The sequence below is a fragment of the Anolis carolinensis genome, unplaced genomic scaffold (assembly GCF_035594765.1).
Source record: "Anolis carolinensis isolate JA03-04 unplaced genomic scaffold, rAnoCar3.1.pri scaffold_10, whole genome shotgun sequence".
Classification (NCBI taxonomy): domain Eukaryota; kingdom Metazoa; phylum Chordata; class Lepidosauria; order Squamata; family Dactyloidae; genus Anolis; species Anolis carolinensis.
Window position 1 is genome coordinate 22,504,404 of NW_026943821.1, and position 21,162 is coordinate 22,525,565.

Sequence of the window (21,162 nt, forward strand, 5' to 3'; positions counted from 1 at the left end):
GGAAAGCCAATCAACCTTGGAAGTATGTTGGATAAGCGCTGAGTGAGACTCTACAGTACTGATAAGATAAAGGTAAAGGTTTCCTCTGACTTTAAGTCCAGTCGTGTCTGACTCTGGGGGTTGGTGCTCATCTCCATTTCTAAGCCGAAGAGCCGGCGTTATCCGTAGACTACATGGAATGCTGTTACCTTCCCGCCGGAGTGGTACCTATTGATCTACTCACATTGGCATGTTTTTGAACTGCTAGGTTGGCAGGAGCTGGGGCTAACAGCGGGCACTCACTCCGCTCCGCGGATTCGAACCTGCGACTTTTCGGTCTGCAAGTTCAACAGCTCAGCGCTTTGACACACCGTGCCACTGGGGGCTCCTATGTTAAATTAAATTGCATTAAATGAACTTACGGTAGCAACATTGTCGGAAAGTAAATCCATAAAAAGTTCAATCCTTGCTGCCTAGAGAAAGAGCTGTGGATCCGATCGGGAGGCAAAACAGCCTTGGATAATCCAGAATGTTGCATAAGCGAATGTTGGATAAGTGAGACTCTACTGTACTAATACTAATACTAATAACAACAATGCAATCTTACCTGGGCCTGGTACATCTTGGTGGAAATTATCTCCTGACCAGCGGCCTGTGTTGGAGACAAATACGGCGCTGGAGATGTAATGCTTAGACGGTCCATTGAAGTCAACTATTTCATACTGTCCGGGTCCAGGAGAAGGAGGACTTTTGGGACGAGGAAGCGGCGGGGCTGAGAAATTCAAGCCATATTTCCGCCTGCGGGGAAACAAAAGGAGACATTGTGAAAACGGACTTTGAATGACGAATTAAACGAATTAAATTTGAATTACAAAACAGTAGAGGCATTTAGGTCCATTGGGAAACCCATCTGATTTTGATCAATGAATTGTAAATATATATATATATATACACTAGCTGTGCCCAGCCACGCGTTGCTGTGGCAAAGTATGGTGGTATGGGAAATAAAGTATTGAGGAATTGGTGGTAGTTAAGGTAAAGGGTAAAGGTTTTCTCCTGACATTAAGTCCATTAAAAATGGGTTATATAGCTGTGTGGAAGGGCCTTGAGTCTACACTGCCATATAATCCAGTTCAAATCAGATAATCTGTATTTTATAGGCAGTGTGGATGAGGCCTAAGTGAGGCCTAACTCTGCCTGTCCCCTGGGCTGAGTGGGTTGCTAGGAGACCAAGTGGGCGGAGCTTAGCCTTCTAACTGGCAGCAATTGGATAAAAACAATTATTCCTCTCCCTCTAATTAGGACTTTCTTTTTCTTTTCTTTTTGTTGTATGAACGTAGAGGCATGGATGAGGGGTTGTGCTGCCAAGTTTAGTGTTTCTGGGATGTGCAGTTTTGTTGTTTTGTCCTAGGCCGAAATTTCATTACCCTTTTATATATATAGATGGGAGATAAAAGACATGGACCAGCTAACTTATTATTTGGAAAAAAAAATACTGGTAAGGGTATAAAGAAGACGGACTGGTCGCTATTTGAAGAATATATGAATTTAAAATACAATCCTTGAAGAACTGATTGAATTGAAGACTTCTTTTTTGTAACTAAATGGGAGAGAATATAAAAGAAGTAGATTAAAAGAAACTTGAACAGGAACAAGGGCTGAACGGAAGTTCAATTTCTGTAATTGTGTGTGTATTTTTTTTTAATTTTCTTTAGTCTTTTACCTATCTTTTCCAAACTTTCCTATAAATATTGTACCCCCTCTTTCGATGTACAAGTACAGTAGAGTCTCACTTATCCAAGACTCGCTTATCCAACATTCTGGATTATCCAACGCATTTTTGTAGTCAATGTTTTCAATATATCGTGATATTTTGGTGCTAAATTTGTAAATACAGTAATTACTACATAGCATTACTGTGTATTGAACTACTTTTTCTGTCAAATTTGTTGTATAACATGATGTTTTGGTGCTTCATTTGTAAAATCATCACCTAATTTGATGTTTAATAGGCTTTTTCTTAATCTCTCCTTCCAACATATTCGCTTATCCAACATTCTGCCGGCCCGTTTATGTTGGATAAGTGAGACTCTACTGTATTTGAAAAAAAATACTGGTAAGGGATTAAAGAAGACGGACTGGTTGGTATTTGAAGAATATATGAATTTAAAGTACAATCCTTGAAGAATTGATTGGACTGAAGATTTCTTTTTTGTAACTAAACGGGAGAGAATATAAAAGAAGTAGATTAAAAGAAATTTGAACAGGAACAAGGGCTGAACGGAAGTTCAATTTCTGTAATTGTGTGTGTGTGTTTTTTTTTAATTTTCTTTAGTCTTTTAATAATAATAATAATAATAATAATAATAATAATAATAATAATAATAATAATAATAACTTTATTTTTATACCCCGCCTCTACCTCCCCAAAGGGGACTCAGGACAGCTTACATGGGGCCAAGCCCGAATAAAAACAAAAGCAATATAAAACACAACAATAGACAAAATTGTTTTACCTATCTTTTCCAAACTTTCCTATAAATATTGTTCCCCCTCTTTCGATGTACAAGTACAGTAGAGTCTCACTTATCCAACATAAACGGGCCGGCAGAACGTTGGATAAGCGAATATGTTGGATAATAAGGCGGGATTAAGGAAAAGCCTATTAAACATCAAATTAGGTTATGCTTTTACAAATTAAGCACCAAAACATCATGTTATACCACAAATTTGACAGAAAAAGTAGTTCAATACACAGTAATGCTATGTAGAAATTACTGTATTTACGAACTTGGCACCAAAATATCACAATATATTGAAAACATTGACTACAAAAATGGCTTGGATAATCCAGAAGCTTGGATAAGCGAGGCTTGGATAAGTGAGACTCTACTGTAGTTTGAAAAACTTTAATAAAAATTATTTTTTAAAAAAAAAAATGAATTGTATTGGAGGACCTTGGGTGCATCTACTCGAAAGAATGAATGCTGTTTGGCACCAGCACTCTTTGACAGAGAAGGTTAAGAATCTTGTAAAACTACAACTCCCTAAGTTGCCATAGGATGCAAAATGCATCTTTGGTCATGTCCACTCAATTTTCTCTTTTTAATATTTACACTCTCCGGCTTTGGAATCACTTGCAAACCACAGGGAGGACACTTTTCTACCATGACGACAAGGCAGGGATTATATTAGTACTAACCCAAATGTCAAGGCTTAGCTAAGGAAAATACCACAGACATCTGAGAATTCTTCTGAGACAAGGCGGAGACAATTTGGTGACAGGAAAGTCCTCTCAACTTTCAACAAGTCCCTTTGGGTGGTTCGAAATTTTAACCATTTTAATGAGCTGTAGGTTTTTTATTTTGTGATTTAATATCTCCATCATGTGTTGCAATGAATATACTACTGGCCAATGACTCCGTCTGGCTGATGATCTTAACTCGGGTTTATTTTGGGGGTATATGAAAAATACCCGTGTTAAAGCGCTGAGCAGCTGAATTTGCGGACTGAAAGGTCGCAGGTTCGAATTCGGGGAGCAGAGTGAGCACCCGCTGTTAGCCCCAGCTTCTGTCAACCTAGCAGTTCTGAAACATGCAAATGTGAGTAGATCAATAGGTACTGCAACATGGCAACATGACCTTGGAGGCGTCTACGGACAACGCCGGCTCTTCAGACATGGTTGTGCACGCAAGCTTTTAATGAATGAGAACATGGACTTTGCATGACCTGTACAAAGATTTATTGAGGATTCTGGATGAATGGATTCTAATGTTGGACATACAGTAGAGTCTCACTTATCCAACACTCGCTTATCCAACGTTCTGGATTATCCAATGCATTTTTGTAGTCCATGTTTTCAAGACATCATGATATTTTGGTGCTAAATTCGTAAATACAGTCATTACTATGTAGCATTACTGCATATTGAACTACTTTTTCTGTCAAATTTGTTGTTAAACATGATGTTTTGGTGTTTAATTTGTAAAATCATAACCTAATTTGATGTTTAATAGGCTTCTCCTTAATCCCTCCTTATTATCCAACATATTCGCTTATCCAAGCTTCTGTTGGCCTGTATAGCTTGGATAAGTGAGACTCTACTGTATATGAAAAATACCCATGTTAAAGCGCTGAGCTGCTGAATTTGACATTTGACTTGACATTTTTTCTGCACCTTGGCCCAGATCTTTTGATCCAACTCAAGATTTTAACATTATTTTGTATATTGACCTTTTATGACTGTTTCTATCCATGTTGATGTTTTATTGTTGGGTGATATGTTTATTGTTTTTGTTTTGATTTTGTGCTGTTGTGTCCGGGCATAGCCCCATGTAAGCCGCTCCGAGTCCCTCCGGGGAGATGGGGCGGGATACAAGAATAAAGTTGTTATTATTATTATTATTATTATTATTATTATTATTATTATTATTATTAATTTACAGACTGAAAGGTCGCAGGTTCGAAACCAGGGAGCGGAGTGAGCACCCGCTGTTAGCCCCAGCTTCTGTCAACCTAGCAGCTCAGAAACATGCAAATGTGAGTAGATCAATAGGAAGGTAACAGCGCTCCATGCAGTCATGCCAATGGCCACATGACCTCGGAGGTGTCTATGGACAACGCCGGCTCTTCAGCTTAGAAATGGAGATGAGCACCAAACCCCAGAGTCGGACACAACTAGAGGAAACTTTTTACTTTACCTATGAAAAATAAAACCATGCTGGAGCTTATTTCCTGGCTTATTTTCGGGGAAACAGGGTCACATCGCAGCAGGTTTGCCAGTAACCTAGTTCCTTGGTTAACCGGGTTTATCATTACAGATTTTTTTGCCGGCGGATGGCACTTTGGGAATGTTATGTCCATCAACTGCTGCTCTTGTTTCATCACCAGCCTTCCAAAGGCCTTTGGGGTGCGGCAGCAAGAATAAAATAGAATAAAATAGAAAAGAACGCAGTGACAGATGCCGATCCGGAACAAACTGGTGCGGAAAGTGGGTGGCATTGCCTGATCCGTCTGGCACCAGGCCATTCATCACCTTGACATAAATGGGATCGGGATGGCTTTCTTTCCCACCTCAGGGAAAGGGCTGATCGTTCTGGTATGATCTGCCAGTCCAGATGGATGTTCTCGGTGCCGTCAGGTTTGATTTACATCTTCCCTCATTGTGCCTCGGTTTATGGGGCACGGCCCAGCACCGGCTCACCCTCCTGCCCTCTTCGCCCTGCAAAGTTTGCATTGAAAGGGCAAGAGATGTAGTAAAGATACCCCCAAACAGAGAAGGAGAAGAATGTGTACAGTTTTCCAGCCAACGTTGAAGCAATAAGAAAGAATGTAGAGGAGGAGATCTTATCTCAAGCCAACTTGACTCTGCTGTTTAACGTAGGATCATCCCCATAAAATTGACTGGACTGACTGATCGATTTATTGGGCCATGAGTCAGGCAGTTAAGGCAGTAATGTATTTTCAATCTTATTTCGTACCCCTTTTCTCTGAAAATAAGACCTAGCCAGAAAATAAGCCCTAGCATGCGTATATATATATATATATATATATATATATATATGAGAAGAAGAACCTTAGGCCATATCAAAGCACCAAGCCAAACAACCAGGCTTGAAAAGACCTGATTACATTCTATACAAAAATTACATAAAACACTTGTAACAATACAATACAATAAATAAATATGATAAAACTGAATAACTGAATGTATACATCATATTTTATTATATATATATACTAGCTGTGCCCGGCCACGCGTTGCTGTGGCAAAGTGGTGGTGGTATTGGTTAAAAATTGTTGTGTAATTTTTATTTGACGTTATTTGCAATTTTTTATTAATTTTATTGTAAGTTATATTTTTATTTATTATATTTTATTATTTTCTTGTATTATTTTTAGTTATTTTCTGTTATTATAGTATTTTATTGTATTAATTTTTAGTGTTTTTAATTATTTTTTTATTGGGTTGCTAGGAGACCAAGTTGGAGGAGCTTAGCCTTCTAACTGGCAGCAACTGGATAAAAGCAATTATTCCTCTCTCTCTAATTAGGACTTTATTTTTCTTTTCTTTTTGTTGTATCAACCTAGAGGCGTGGATGATGGGTTGTGTTGTCAAATTTCGAGGTTGGGGGGCCTGTAGTTTTGTTGTTTTGTGGGTCGCCGTGATGCCATCACTCTTTTATATATATATATATATATATATATATATACACACACACACACACACACACACACACACACACACACACACACAGTAGAGTCTCCAACGTTCTGCAAGGCCCGTTTATGTTGGATAAATGAGACTCTGCTGTATTTGTAAACATCAGAGATTCATGCACATGAATGTGTAGATTTTTTGTATATCAGCAAATGAATAGATGTATTGTTGTACATGAAAAAATAAGACATCCCATGTAAATAAGTTATGGTGTGTCTTTGGAAGCAAAGATTGATATAAGATCTGGTCTTTTTTTGGGGAAATACGGTAGTCCTAAAATATGTCAAGTGCAACGCCCGTATCTATGGATAATACATTTCCAAGCTTTGCATGGATAATAGCAAAGCTATTGAAACGAAGGGCTTCTGGTCCCGCCAAAATATCATAGAATTGCCAATTATTTTTTTAAAAGACATTTTTAAACTACAAGACCTGGCCATGAGGACAGGACAATGCAAACACTGTAAATCAGAAGTTAACTTTGTGAAGCATCACAAGGATGTTTTTGTTTTGTTTTTGTCGTTCCTAAGCAGGTGGTCTGTCTCCTATTTAAGGGGAGTTTCTTTTGCAAAAGCAATTCAGAGACTCACAGTCCAGGGAACCTTTCGGGCACGGTCCTTGGACTTTCGGGCGGCCACTGATAGGCTGCAGGTCCGGGTCCCAGGGTTTCCGGTTTGGTTTCACGTCTCGTTTTGGACTTGAAGCAGGACACCAACACCGTCGGCGCCTGGCGAATGAAGGAGTCCTTAATTTGGTAATGACCTACATCGATACAAAAACACACAGTTGAAATACAGAATCCAATCTAATCCAATTTTAACAACAGGGTGGAAAAGAGTGCCAGACCTGGGGTGCATGTACATTGTAGAATTGATTCAGTTTGATGCCACTTTCACCCTCATGGCTCAATACGAAATTCCAGCCATTGTCATTTTCTCAGAGGAGGCCAACAACTTTGCAAAACTTACAATCCCCAGGATCCCATAGCATTCAGCCATGGGAGTTGTCTTATTTTATCCTGCTGGAAGCACATTGATCCAGAAGTGAATTCTATCGTGTTCAATCCCAAGTTGAGATAATCAATGCAGTTTGACATCACATTAACTGCCAGGGCTCAATGGGATAGGATCCTGGGATTTGTAGTTTGTTAAGGTCCCATCACTCTTTGGTAAAATCCCATATCCTTGAGACACAGCAAGGAAAATGGTGTGAAACTGCATTCATTCTACAATGTAGATGAGTGATTCCCAAAGTGGGCGCTACCGCCCCCTGGTGGGCACTGCAGAGATTCAGGGGGGCAGTAATGGCACCTATTAGGACATGGGGCGGGGCCAGGGGAGGGGCGGGGCCTTTTCCCAAGTGCTGGAGACAGGGCTGAGCACCTGAGGTGCCTGTTAAGACACAGGGGGCGGAGCTAGAGGAGTGGGTGTGGCTTCTTCCCAAGAGCCTGAGACAGGGCTGAGAATCTATACTTCTCTTGAGGCACTTGTTGGGACACAGAGGGCGGAGCTAGGGAAGGGGGCGGGGCCTCCTTCCAATAGCCCGAGACAGGGCTGAGCCTCTATATTTCTCCTGAGAGGCCTTTTAGGACTAAAGGGCAGGGCTGGGGCTGGGGCGGGGGCGGGGCCTCTTCCCAAGAGCATGAGACAGGGCTGAGCCTCTATACCTCTCCTGAGACGCTTGTCAGAACATGGGGGCGGGGTATATTGCGCCAAATTGCTATGTGTGTGTGTAAAGAAATCCTTGCAAAGTTGGTTTGCAAAGGGAACTCTGCAAAAGAGCTCAGCCTTTTTGCAGAGGCAAGGCCACACCTAAAACAATGTATCTGTTTGATGGCAGGTGGCTGAGAACGTCAGTTGGAATTTGAGCTTGGAGGGAGAGCACAGAAAAAGACAAGGCTCTCTAGCTACGGTCAAGTAGTAGTTTTGAATATGCTATGCTGTATATATTGATGCTGATTGATTAGTTATTGATCTTATGCAACTACATGGACATTGTACGATTGCAGAACTGTTTTGTATTTCTACTCAACGAGCAAGAGTAAAGTTTCCTTTGTTCTTTTCAATTCCTCTGCCTGGTCTGAGTCTTTTGCACATGGTGTTATCTGGATGCTACTGATTCCACTATACTCTCACCTGGTAACAGGGTATAGAGGTTCAGCCCCGTCAGGCACTTGGGAAGAGGCCCCGCCCCCTCCTCTAGCCCCACCCCCTGTGTCCAGGACAGGGATACAAGCTCAGCCCTGCCTCAGAGCTCGTAACTCCGCCCAACCCAGTCCTGGCTGTCCATTTGTGGCCCCGCCCACCTCTCCCTCCCAGCCCTGCATCTTGGACTAGCGGAGAGGCAGGAGCAGGAGCCACACCCGCCCCTCTAAGCCACGCCCCCTTTTCAGAGGGCGCTGAGTAATATTTTTTCTGGGAAGGGTGTGGCAGGCCAAATAAGTTTGGGAACCACTGACTTACAGGGTGAAGGGACTCGCTCTTTCCCAAGGAACGTCAGTGACCTTTGGGTTTTGGAGGTGAACACCGATTTGACTCCCGTGTGGCTCCTCTGCCGGCAGAAGTCCAAGGAGACCTGTGTGCGAAGATGCAGAGTGTTGCGACAAACTGACTTTTCCAGCAGAGTGAAACAAACAAACAAACAAACAAATAGGAATATTTAAGCCTAGGTGCTGCTAGGAGTCTCAACTACCATCTGTGCCCAAAAATGAGACTGGGTCTTGTACGAGGGTTATCCAGAAAGTAGGTTACGTTTTGGAATTAAAAATTAACAAAATATAGGAGAAAACATTTACCACATGCAGTTGAAAGCCAGACCCAAATACCACTTCTCAACATAGTCACCATTCAAATCTAGGCACTTATCATAGCAATGAAAGAGCTTGACAACTCCGTCCCCACAAAACTCTGCCGCTTGAGTCCTCAACCCTTGCGTCCTCAATCTTTACATCAAACTGTAATTTAGGATATGACTGTTCAACTCTGATTAAATCATTATTTTCATCTTCTTTCATCTTCCTACTTATTATCCAAGATATTCGCTTATCCAAGCTTCTGCCGGCCCATTTAGCTTGGATAAGTGAGACTCTACTGTAATAATAATAATAATAAATGCAATAAAATAATAAATGTAATAATAGAGTAAAATAATAAACGTACAGTAGAATCTCACTTATCCAACATAAACGGGCCGGCAGAATGTTGGATAAGCGAATATGTTGGATAATAAGGAGGCATTAAGGAAAAGCCTATTAAACATCAAATTAGGTTATGATTTTACAAATTAAGCACCAAAACATCATGTTAGACAACAAATTTGGCAGAAAAAGTAGTTCAATACGCGGTAATGCTATGTAGTAATTACTGTATTTATGAATTTAGCACCAAAATATCACGATATATTGAAAACATTGACTACAAAAATGCGTTGGATAATCCAGAATGTTGGATAAGCGAGTCTTGGATAAGTGAGACTCTACTGTATTATTAATAATAAAAATAGAGTAAAATAAATGTAAAAGTAACAAGAATAATAGAGTAAAATAATAATTAATAGAGTATAATAATAAATGTAACAATACCAAGAATAATAGAGAAAAATAATAAATATACCATATATACTTGAGTATAAGCCAACCTGAATATAAGCCCACCCGAGTATAAGCCGAGGAGGGTTTTTTCCAGTCCTAAAAAAGGGCTGAAAAACTAGGCTTATACTGAAATATATACAGTAAGTGCGGTTTAGGGTCTCAGTTGACAAGGAGATTCTGAAGATTGAGGAAGAATAATAGGCATTTTGGGGATAATTTTAAGCTGGAAATAGCTCTGGGCCTCGGCGTGTCCTCAACCTGGCCCTACCCCAAGGGAGAGGCGAAACTGCTGGTTTCACTCCATAATAAATTCTTTTTTTAACATAAAAAAGAAAGAAAGAAAAAAGAATGATGATTTCTAATCCATAAAGGAGCCAGGTACCAATTAGCTGTCACAATGAATCATGCTCACGTCCTTGCTCATAAATGACATCACTGAGAGATCAAAGCGTGATGCAGAATTTGGGATGGATTTGTCTACCGTCCTAAAGCAGATGGTAGGAAAGGTAACAGAGATACTTTCCAAAGGTGCATCTCATACAATGTTGAATCAATGCATCTGGCATCACTTTAACGGCTATGGCGCAATGCTCGGGAATCCTGGAAGTTGTAGTTTTTCAAGGCTTTCTTTGCCAAAATGAGCTGGGGCCTCACCAAACCAGGAAAAAGGAGACATACAAATGCAGCAACAACAATAAGAATACGAAAAATAGATATTATCTGGGTCGAATTCTGGGGAAAAGGTGGCATACACTTGCAATACATATTATTATTATTATTATTATTATTATTATTATTATTATTATTATTATTTTATTATGACACAGCAAACAAGATAGATATGCTGGAATCATCATCATCATCATTGACACAATGACATAGTATGACACAGCAAACAATATATATATGCTGGATTTCGTATCACAAAATCACAAGTTGAACACTTCCCAAGCTTTTAGGATTGTGTGATATATAATGTATTATTATTATTATTATTATTATTATTATTATTATTATTAACACAAAGACATAGTATGACACAGCAAACGATATATATATGCTGGATTTCATATCAAAAAATCACAAGTCGAACACTTCCCAAGCTTTTAGGACTGTGTGATGTATAATGTATTATTATTATTATTATTATTATTATTATTATTATTGGTTCCTACTGGGGAAAAGAGACATACAATAAATAAAAGCAACAACTAAATAAATAATCAATATTATACAGAGTTCATTCTGGGCAAAAGGCAGGATGCAAATGCAATAAATGGTTATTATTATTATTATTATTATTGACAAAACGACATAGTATGACACAGCAAACAAGATAGATATGCTGGATTTCGTATCACAAAATCACAAGTCTAATACTTCCCAAGCATTTAGGACTGTGTGATGTATTATTATTATTATTATTATTATTATTATTATTATTATTATTATTATATTAGTTCCTACTGGGGGGAAAGAGACATACAATAAATAAAAGCAACAACTAAATAAATAATCAATATTATACAGAGTTCATTCTGTGCAAAAGGCAGGATGCAAATGCAATAAATGGTTGTCGTTATTATTATTATTATTATTATTATTATTATTATTGCCTCCTACTGGGGGAAAAGAGACATAAAATAAATAAAAGCAACAACTAAATAAATAATCAATATTATATGGAGTTCATTCTGGGCAAAAGGCAGGATGCAAATGCAATAAATGGTTATTATTATTATTATTATTATTATTATTATTATTATTATTATTGGTTCCTACTGGGGGAAAAGAGACATACAATAAATAAAAGCAACAACTAAATAAATAATCAATATTATACAGAGTTCATTCTGTGCAAAAGGCAGGATGCAAATGCAATAAATGGTTATTATTATTATTGTTGTTGTTGTTGTTATTGCTTCCTACTGGGGGGAAAGAGACATACAATAAATAAAAGCAACTAAATAAATAATCAATATTATATGGAGTTCATTCTGTGCAAAAGGCAGGATGCAAATGCAATAAATGGTTGTTGTTGTTGTTGTTATTATTATTATTATTATTATTATTATTATTATTATTATTATTATTATTGCTTCCTACTGGGGGAAAAGAGACATAAAATAAATAAAAGCAACAACTAAATAAATAATCAATATTATACAGAGTTCATTCTGGACAAAAGGCAGGATGCAAATGCAATAAATGGTTGTTGTTGTTATTATTATTATTATTATTATTATTATTATTATTATTATTATTATTATTATTGCTTCCTACTGGGGGAAAAGAGACATAAAATAAATAAAAGCAACAACTAAATAAATAATCAATATTATACAGAGTTCATTCTGGACAAAAGGCGGGATGCAAATGCAATAAATGGTTGTTGTTGTTGTTGTTGTTGTTGTTGTTGTTATTATCATTACCATTGAGCCTGACTACAGACCGCAAACCTAAGACCTTAATTCCTTTCCAAATTCTACTTGCATTTGTCCATGACCCTTAGTTACTGCCTCTGTCTGCTTTTCCAAATGGATCATTTCCTGCTTGGCTTCAACAACACTTATGCATCATCTCAAAGTGTAAATCACACATTTGTGATTAACCGGAGGAGCTTCTTCCCAGGAGAAAGCCTATTTATATTCTTCAACAGAAGCTAGTATTTTTGTCAGGGTGTGGATGACAGGCAGTAATAATGCCCTGCACAGCAGAGCACGGCTTTGGGACAAAGGCAATGTCAACACTGTCCGAAAAAGAGACAAGGACACAAGTCTGGGCTTTTTTTTGTACATTTTGTACAGATTTTGGAGGCCCGGGAGCAGCACACCTCTATTTCAAACCATAGCCTTACATTGTATTGGTTGGGCGCAGGGGTGGGTCGTTTGTATATTTTCCTAGCAATCGGTTGCTGAAACATGCTGGAATATCCCAGGCTGAAGTCTTGCTTGGACTGCAATGTAGGAGGGAGGTTGTAGGCGTTGGAAGCAGGGTAGCTGGGGATCCTCTGGCGGGCGATGCGGCTGCTCTGCAAAGAAGACAACATCGGCTGGTTTGCATCCAAAACTGCAATTTTTTCCACATTTGCGTATGCAGTACTCCATCCGCTATGAGCACAAACTGCAATAGCATCCCATGTTGCCAAAATGCCAGCTTGATACTGTCACACCTCAGGTTAGCTTCCCCTTCCTAAATACACCAGGCTGCATACAGGTATTTTTGTAGTTTATTAGGAAACTAGCTTGGGGACCCGGCGGTGCCCGGGTTATTCGTAGGCGGCATTGAGTTGTTTTGGATATTTTGAATGGGCCCATTTGTGCAGATCTGTGGCTGATGGGGTTTTCAGTGGGAGGCAATTTGGGTGAAGGTACTGCAAATCCCATAATCCTTTGTCCATCCTCCCCCAAACTGCTGCAGGGTGTAAAGTGTGTCATCTGGGATATGTGTGCTGAGTTTGGTTCAGTTGTGTCGTTTGTGGCAGTTGCAGTGATCTCAGGAAGTGAGTGAAGGTATTGCAAATCCCATCATCCATGGTCCGTTGTCCCCCAAACCACATCAGGATGTAAAGTGGGTGAAAGGGAGTATGTGTGGCAAGTTTTGTCTTCATCAGTCATTGTTGTGGGTTGCTGTGGTCTCAGGAAGTGAGTGAAGGTACTGTAAATCCCATCATCCTTGGTCTGTTGACCCTCAAACTGCAGGAGGGTCATGTGGGGCATATGTGTGAAGTATGGTTATGATGCGTCATTGGATAGAGTAACAGTGGACAGCGGAAGGGAAAACATTTGAAAGTACTGCAGATCCCATCATCCATGGTCCATCCTCCCCCACACCACATCAGGGTGTAAAGTGGGGTACATAGCATCTGTGTGCCAAAATTGGTGTAGTTGTTGCAGTGGACTCTAGAAGTGGGTGAAGGTACTGGAAGTCCCATAATTCTTGGTCTGTCCTTCCCCAAACTGCCCCAGGATATAAAGGGGGTCATGGAAGTTCTGCGTGCCAAGTTTTGTCCAGTTACGTGACTGGTGGGCATCGCAGTGGTCTGTGGAAGGCAAAGCAATTAAAAGTACTGCAAATCCCATCCTCCATGGCCCATCATCCCCCAAACGGCACCAGGACATAAAATGGGTCATGGGGGTTATGTGTGCCAAGTTTGGGCCAGGTCCGTCATTCGTGGCGGTCACAGTTGTCTGTGAAAGTGGGAGCCAATCAGAACGCTGCCACATACTCGCAAACAAACATTGACTTTTATTATAGATATAGATATAGATAGGAAATAAATAGTCCTTAAAAAGCAAAAGTAAAGTTGCAAAAGATTGTTGCAAAACAAGGCTTTAGAGCAGGGGTCCTCAAACTTGTAAAGCAGAGGGCCGGTCCACAATCCTTCAGACTGTTGAGGGGCCGAATTATCATTTGGGAAAAAAACCCGAACAAATTCCTATGCACACTGCACATATCTTATTTGCAGTGCAAAACAACAACAATAACAATGAAAGAGCAATACAATATTTAAAAATGAAAATAATTTTAACCAACATAAACCTATCAGGATTTCAATAGGAAGTGTGGGCCTGCTTCTGGCCAATGAGATAGTCAGGTTAATTAGGATTGTTGTTGTTGTTGTTGTGTGTCTTCAAGTCATTTCAGACTTTGGGCGAGCTTAAGTCCAAAATTATTTATTTATTCCTTTACTACATTTATTTACTACATTTATATCCCACCCTTCTCACCCCAAAGGGAACTCAGAGCAGCTGTATGTACATACAATATAGCATAGCACATTATTAGCATATTATTATTAGCAATATTATTAGCATAGCACAATATTAGCATTACATATTACTATATTGAACTATATCACTATACTGTAATATTATATGTAATATATAACACATAATTAATATTATATGGTATTATTATTAGTATTATATTGTATAAAATGATATTATTATCAATATCATATGTATATACAATATATTATATTATTAAAACGGATATAAAAATATTATATTATAAATGAGGGCGGGGGCCAGATAAATGACCTTGGAGGGCTGCATCCGGCCCCCGGGCCTTAGTTTGGGGACCCCTGCTTTAGAGAATAATTGAAGAAAACATAAGGCATAAAACAAGGTCCCATTATTGCATGAGAAAGTCCCATGAACATGAACACACAAAGGCTACAAGATAATCCAGGAAAGCGAGAGCTTGCTTCTTGACTTGAGTGAGAAGTTGCTTTGACAAAGGTTTCTCTCTCAGCACACTGTTTTAATTTGCATAGCATGAAAGCATTTCTTTGGCCCCTGACCTCCCTCTTGTTTGCTATTCTAACACTCCTGCGAACCCTGAATTCCAAACGGCCAGCTCGATCTAGAGATTCCGTTTTGTCAAGGCCAGACAGCTTGTTAGCATTAGTGTCTGCCTTCATGCTATCAGACTGAGAACTGTCCTCCCTTCCAGAGTCAATTTGCACCTGGCTAGCTTCAGTATCATCAACACCATTCCCTGCCGTGGGAAAGCTTCCCTGTTCCTCATCTTCCACAGCAGGAACACACTGAACCTGAATCCCATAATTCCCATCAGAGGAATCTTGAACCTGAATCCCATCGTCTTGAACCTAAATCCCATAATCCCCATCAGAGTCATCTTGAACCTGAATCCCATCATCTTGAACCCGAATCCCATAATCCCCATCAGAGTCATCTTGAACCTGAATCCCATCGCCTTGAACCTAAATCCCATAATCCCCATCAGAGTCATCTTGAACCTGAATCCCATCATCTTGAACCTGAATCCCATAATCCCCATCAGAGGAATCTTGAACCTGAATCCCATCGTCTTTAACCTGAATCCCATAATCCCCATCAGAGTCATCTTGAACCTGAATCCCATCGTCTTGAACCTGAATCCCATAATCCCCATCAGAGTCATCTTGAACCTGAATCCCATCGTCTTGAACCTGAATCCCATAATTCCCATCAGAGTCATCTTGAACCTGAATCCCATCGTCTTGAACCTGAATCCCATAATTCCCATCAGTCATCTTGAACCTGAATCCCATCGTCTTGAACCTGAATCCCATAATTCCCATCAGAGTCATCTTGAACCTGAATCCCATCGTCTTGAACTTGAATCCCATAATCCCCATCAGAGTCATCTTGAACCTGAATCCCATCGTCTTGAACCTGAATCCCATAATTCCCATCAGAGTCATCTTGAACCTGAATCCCATAATCCCCATCAGAGTCATCTTGAACCTGAATCCCATCGTCTTGAACCTGAATCCCATAATCCCCATCAGAGTCATCTTGAACCTGAATCCCATCGTCTTGAACCTGAATCCCATAATCCCCATCAGAGTCATCTTGAACCTGAATCCCATCATCTTGAACTTGAATCCCATAATTCCCATCAGAGTCATCTTGAACCTGATTCCCATCGTCTTGAACCTGAATTCCATAATCCCCATCAGAGTCACTCTGAGGCTCTAGCTGAGTCACAACAGATACATATATAATATGAGCCCTTTCACTTACCAATGAAGGGAAAAAACAAGTTCCTTTTAGGGACTGGGAGACATTGTTTTGAATTGGCAATTGTTTGGCGACATTATAGCACCCTGGACCTGGATTTTCATTCTGGGAAGAGAAGAACAGAAACACATATAACCACAAGAGGAACAACATGGGTTCTTCTACTAAAGCTGGAAAAGTGGCTGCAACAAACAAAAGTATGCGGAATTAAGGCAGAAAGTCAGAATAAGAAATAGTCCTTAATATATAGTCTATTGTAGTTCAGAATGAGTCCAGAAATGTCCAAATTGTAATCCACAAGTGAAAACTCGATAGTTTTCTCCAAGAAATCAAAGTCTGTCCATGAAACAATAGCAGGAACATGCCCCTGCAAAAAGTCCCGTAGCAGGACCACGAAAGCAAGGTAAACAAAGCAGAGTCAATCTCGGTTTAGGAACAATGAAAACTTGGTACAAGGCAAGGTCTACTCAGGTATCGCGGCATGGCGCGGCTCGCCTGGGACTGGGAACTCAGCACGGATTCAGGAGACAAGGCAAGGAGCTGGAAACTGGAACTTCTTCTGAGGAAAGGCAAAGTTGACACCGCAACGAGAATACAGTGAGGGGCACTTTTAAAAGAATCCCAAATCTGCAAGATTAAGGAGTATAGGACCCACAAAACTTCCCATGGGAAAGTTAGCCATTATCCAACTTGAGAGCTAACCTTCGACTCCGTCTCACTCCCTCTCTCCTGCTCCTATCTTTTGTAACAAATTCCTTCCGATTAAAAGTCTCATCTTCACCCAAGTCAACAAAATCTGGTGTAAGTAGGTAACAATGAGGAGACATCGGAATGTTCGCCAATTAGCGGTTCCTCTGGCACAACCACATCAGGCGGCTGCAAGGCCAAGGGGCCCCGGTCCGGGGCAGAAATGTCTGCAAAATCCGCAGCAGCATCAGTTTCCAACTCCATCTCTTGACGGAATACAGGCCATGATGGCTAAGCTACAACAAATGCAGTTATACAAACAGGTGGTGATCATGGCCTAGCGTTACACTACAGGTCTTTGGTGTTGATTTCGGACTAAAACCTATTCTTTCAATGGGTCAAGATTTCCCTTATCTTGGTCACAGGTTCACTTCATGTCAACATGAGGACATGTTTTCCTCCATCCAACGCTGAAGGATAGGGATGACATGAATGTGACCTCGTGGGTGGAGAGCAACACAATGGCTTCACAACTCACCCTCCCATTCCTTAAGCCTCTGAATGTTTGACTGGTTTTCGTCAATTGTCACTGTATGCCAAGCAGCCTCTTGGCTTGTTTCAGAATCAAAATAATCTCATTTTAATGGGGCGTCTCAAGTTGCAGGCAAAACAAAATGGGCCGAAAAGGGAGGATTAGATTCCTCCGGTGTCTGCGCAGCAGCACGGCAAGAGAGACGCGGAGGGATGAACCCATTTCTCGGCTAATCCCAAATGTATATCGGATTTGGCCTGAACCATTTCAGTGTGTGGGCAGAGTGTATGATTTCAAGGTGCCACACCCCTCCCTGACTCAATGTGTGTGTACATCTATTTAAATGTCAGAACTAGTTCTAGGTAGGTTTTCTATCTAAAAAGAAAAACAACAACAATGGGGCACAACTTTAAATTCTCGCTAAATGACCAAGAATCTCCTTTTGCGGTTGCTCTCAGGTCCAAGAAGCGAGAGGTCAAGATCATGGACCAAAACTATGCTGAACTGTAGCAAACCAATCTCCTACCTCTCCCAAATCCCTACAGTATAGGTTATGCCAAAAATGGCCAAAATAGTGTCCAAAAATGACATTGAACAATGTCTGGAGCTAAATACAGATCTCCTTTAGGGACATGAAGCTTTTTGTCGTGGATCATGGCACCCTTTTACATTTTTCGTGATTCTTTGCAAAGTCTCTAGATGGGTCATAGAATCATAGAATAGTAGAGTTGGAAGAGACCTCATGGGCCATCCAGTCCAACCCCATTCTGCCAAGAAGCAGGAAATCGCATTCAAAGCACCCCCGACAGACGGCCATCCAGCCTCTGCTTAAAAGCCTCCAAAGAAGGAGCCTCCACCACACTCCGAGGCAGAGAGTTCCACTGCTGAACAGCTCTCACAGTGAGGAAGTTCTTCCTAATGTTCAGGTGGAATCTCCTTTCCTGTAGTTTGAAGCCATCATTCCACATCCTGGTCTCCAGCAGAAAACAAGCTTGCTCCCTCCTCCCTCTGACTTCCCTTCACGTATTTGTACATGGGTATCATGTCTCCTCTTAGCCTTCTCTTCTGCAGGCTAAACATGCCCAGTTCTTTAAGCCACTCCTCGTAGAGGTTGTTCTCCAGACCCTTAATCATTTTAGTTGCCCTTCCAGCTTGTCAACATCTCCCTTCAATTGAGGTACCCAGAATTGGACACAGTCTTCCAGGTGTGGTCTGACAAAGGCAGAATAGCATGACTTCCCTGGATCTAGATGCTATACCCCTATTGATGCAGGCCAGAATCCCGTTGGCTTTTTTCGCCGCCGCATCACATTGTTGGCTCATGTTTAACTTGTTGTCCATGAGGACTCCAAGGTCTTTTTCACACGTACTGCTATCGAGCCAGTCCCCCATTCTGTATCTTTGCATTCCATTTTTTCTGCCGAAATGAAGTATCTTGCATTTGTCCCTGTTGAACTTCATTTTGTTAGTTTCGGCCCATCTCTCTAATCTGTCAAGATCGTTTTGTGTTCTGCTCCTTTCTTCTGAAGTGTTGGTTATCCCTCCCAGTTTGGGCCCAGGCTGTGGCGCAGGCGGGAGAGCAAGCCAGCTGCAATTAACTGCATTGAATCACTCTGACCAGGAGGTCATGAGTTCGAGGCCACTCGGAGCCTATGTTTGTTTGTCTTTGTTCTATGTTAAAAGGCATTGAATGTTTGCCTATATGTGTAATGTGATCCGCCCTGAGTCCCCTTCGGGGTGAGAAGGGCGGAATATAAATACTGTAAATAAATCATAATAAATCTGCAAACTTGATGATCGTGCCTTCTAACCCTTCGTCTAAGTCGTTAATAAAGATGTTGAACAGAACCGGGCCCAGGACGGAACCCTGCGGTCAAATGCAACGCTCCGTCTCTTTGCCTTCAGAGTTTGGGGGAAAGCAGGTGTTCTCTAGGGATAATCCGGAACGTGGCCAAACCTTCCTCTCCCTTGTGGCTTGGCTCGGGGCCTGCTGGAATCATGAAGCAGGAACCTTTTTCGGGAGAGACACAAGGAGCCCATTGTAGGGAAGACTGCAGGCGTCCCTCAATTGTTGTCTCTTCTGGCCATGCCTTTGAGAACCCAGGAACAGGGCTGCTGTTCCAGCTGTGCGGAGGAGATGCCTGTCCTGTGGAGACGCTTGGATCCATGCCCAGGGATTTGGCTGGAAAACCCAACAACCAGCCAATGGAAAGGGGGGGGGTTGCTATATACCCTATTCCAGGGGTCCCCAAACTTTTTAAGCCGAGGGCCAGTCCACAATCCTTCAGAATGTTGAGGGGCCGGATTATCCTTTGGAAAAAAAACAAACAAACAAACAAATTCCGATGCACACTGCACATATCTTATTTGTAGTGCAAAAACAACAACAACAACAACTACTACTACAACAAGACCAATGAAAGAACAATACAATATTTAAAAATAAAAACAATTTTAACCAACATACATTGATCAGGATTTCAATGGGAAGAGTGGTCCTGCTTCTGGCCAATGAGTTAGTCAAGTTAATTAGGATTGTTGTTGTTGTTGTTGTTGTTGTTGTTGTTGTGTGCCTTCAAGTCATTTCAGACTTTGGGCGAGCCTAAGTCTATTTATTATTTATTTATTTACTGCATTTATTTACTACATTTATTTCCCGCCCTTCTCACCCCAAAGGGGACTCAGAGTGGCTTACAAATTATATGTACATACAATATATTATATTATTAGCATAGCACAATATTAGCATTATATATTACTATATTGAACTATACCACTATACTGTAATATTATATGTAATATAGAATATATAATTAATATTATTATATGGTATTATTATTATTAGTGTTATATTGTATTACATTATAATATTATTATCAATATTATATGTATACAAGCTGTGCCCGGCCACGCGTTGCTGTGGCAAAGTGGTGGTGGTATTGGTTAAAAATTGTTGTGTAATTTTTATTTGCCGTTATTTGCAATTTTTTATTAATTTTATTGTAAGTTATATTTTTATTTATTATATTTTATTATTTTCTTGTATTATTTTGAGTTATTTTCTGTTATTATAGTATTTTATTGTATTACTTTTTAGTGTTTTTTATTATTTTTATTGGGTTGCTAGGAGACCAAGTTGGAGGAGCTTAGTCTTCTAACTGGCAGCAATTGGATAAAAGCAATTATTCTTCTCTCTCTAATTAGGACTTTATTTTTCTTTTCTTTTTGTTGTATCAACCTAGAGGCGTGGATGATGGGTTGTGTTGTCAAATTTCGAGGTTGGGGGGCCTGTAGTTTTGTTGTTTTGTGGGTCGCCATGATGCCATCACTCTTTTATATATATAGATACAATATATTATATTATAAAACTGAGGGCGGGGGCCAGGTAAATGAGCTCGGAGGGCTGCATCCGGCCCCCGGGCCTTAGTTTGGGGACCCCTGCCCTATTCACTTGAGTCTAATGCTCACCTTTTCTGCTAAATTACCTTGCCAATGCCGTCTCCTGACGTGGAAGCCATCCATCAGCATTGAAAGGAGGTGATACAGAAGTTGCAAAGGATAGTGGATCAACACTTAGGGAGGCATAGGAGAGGTGGAAAGGTTTGTTTCCAAGACCATGTCAGAC

The 21,162-nt window shown here is 40.4% G+C and overlaps 2 protein-coding genes across 6 annotated transcripts in view; both read right to left on the reverse strand.

Moving 5' to 3' along the window:
• stpg1 (sperm tail PG-rich repeat containing 1) overlaps positions 1-21,162 on the reverse strand; it is a 31,394-nt gene that overhangs the window by 3,891 nt on the left and 6,341 nt on the right. For all 4 annotated transcript variants that reach the window (XM_062962355.1, XM_062962358.1, XM_062962356.1 and 1 more), the window contains exons 4-8: positions 16,322-16,423; positions 12,646-12,819; positions 8,662-8,773; positions 6,790-6,961; positions 587-777 (exon numbers count right to left, since the gene is read on the reverse strand). In XM_062962355.1, coding sequence (XP_062818425.1) covers positions 587-777; positions 6,790-6,961; positions 8,662-8,773; positions 12,646-12,819; positions 16,322-16,423 — 751 coding nt within the window. The remainder of the gene's footprint in view (positions 1-586; positions 778-6,789; positions 6,962-8,661; positions 8,774-12,645; positions 12,820-16,321; positions 16,424-21,162) is intronic.
• Positions 15,064-16,308, reverse strand: LOC134293760 (uncharacterized). 2 transcript variants are annotated; one of them, XM_062962360.1, is made up of 2 exons: positions 16,043-16,308; positions 15,064-16,006 (listed from the first exon to the last, which is right to left on the reverse strand). In XM_062962360.1, the coding sequence occupies exons 1-2, from the start codon at positions 16,252-16,254 to the stop codon at positions 15,517-15,519; spliced, it is 702 nt and encodes a 233-aa protein (XP_062818430.1). In that variant the 5' UTR covers positions 16,255-16,308; the 3' UTR covers positions 15,064-15,516. The 2 variants fall into 2 exon arrangements, with proteins under 2 accessions (XP_062818430.1, XP_062818429.1); XM_062962359.1 differs by having other exon boundaries at positions 15,064-15,970; positions 16,007-16,308.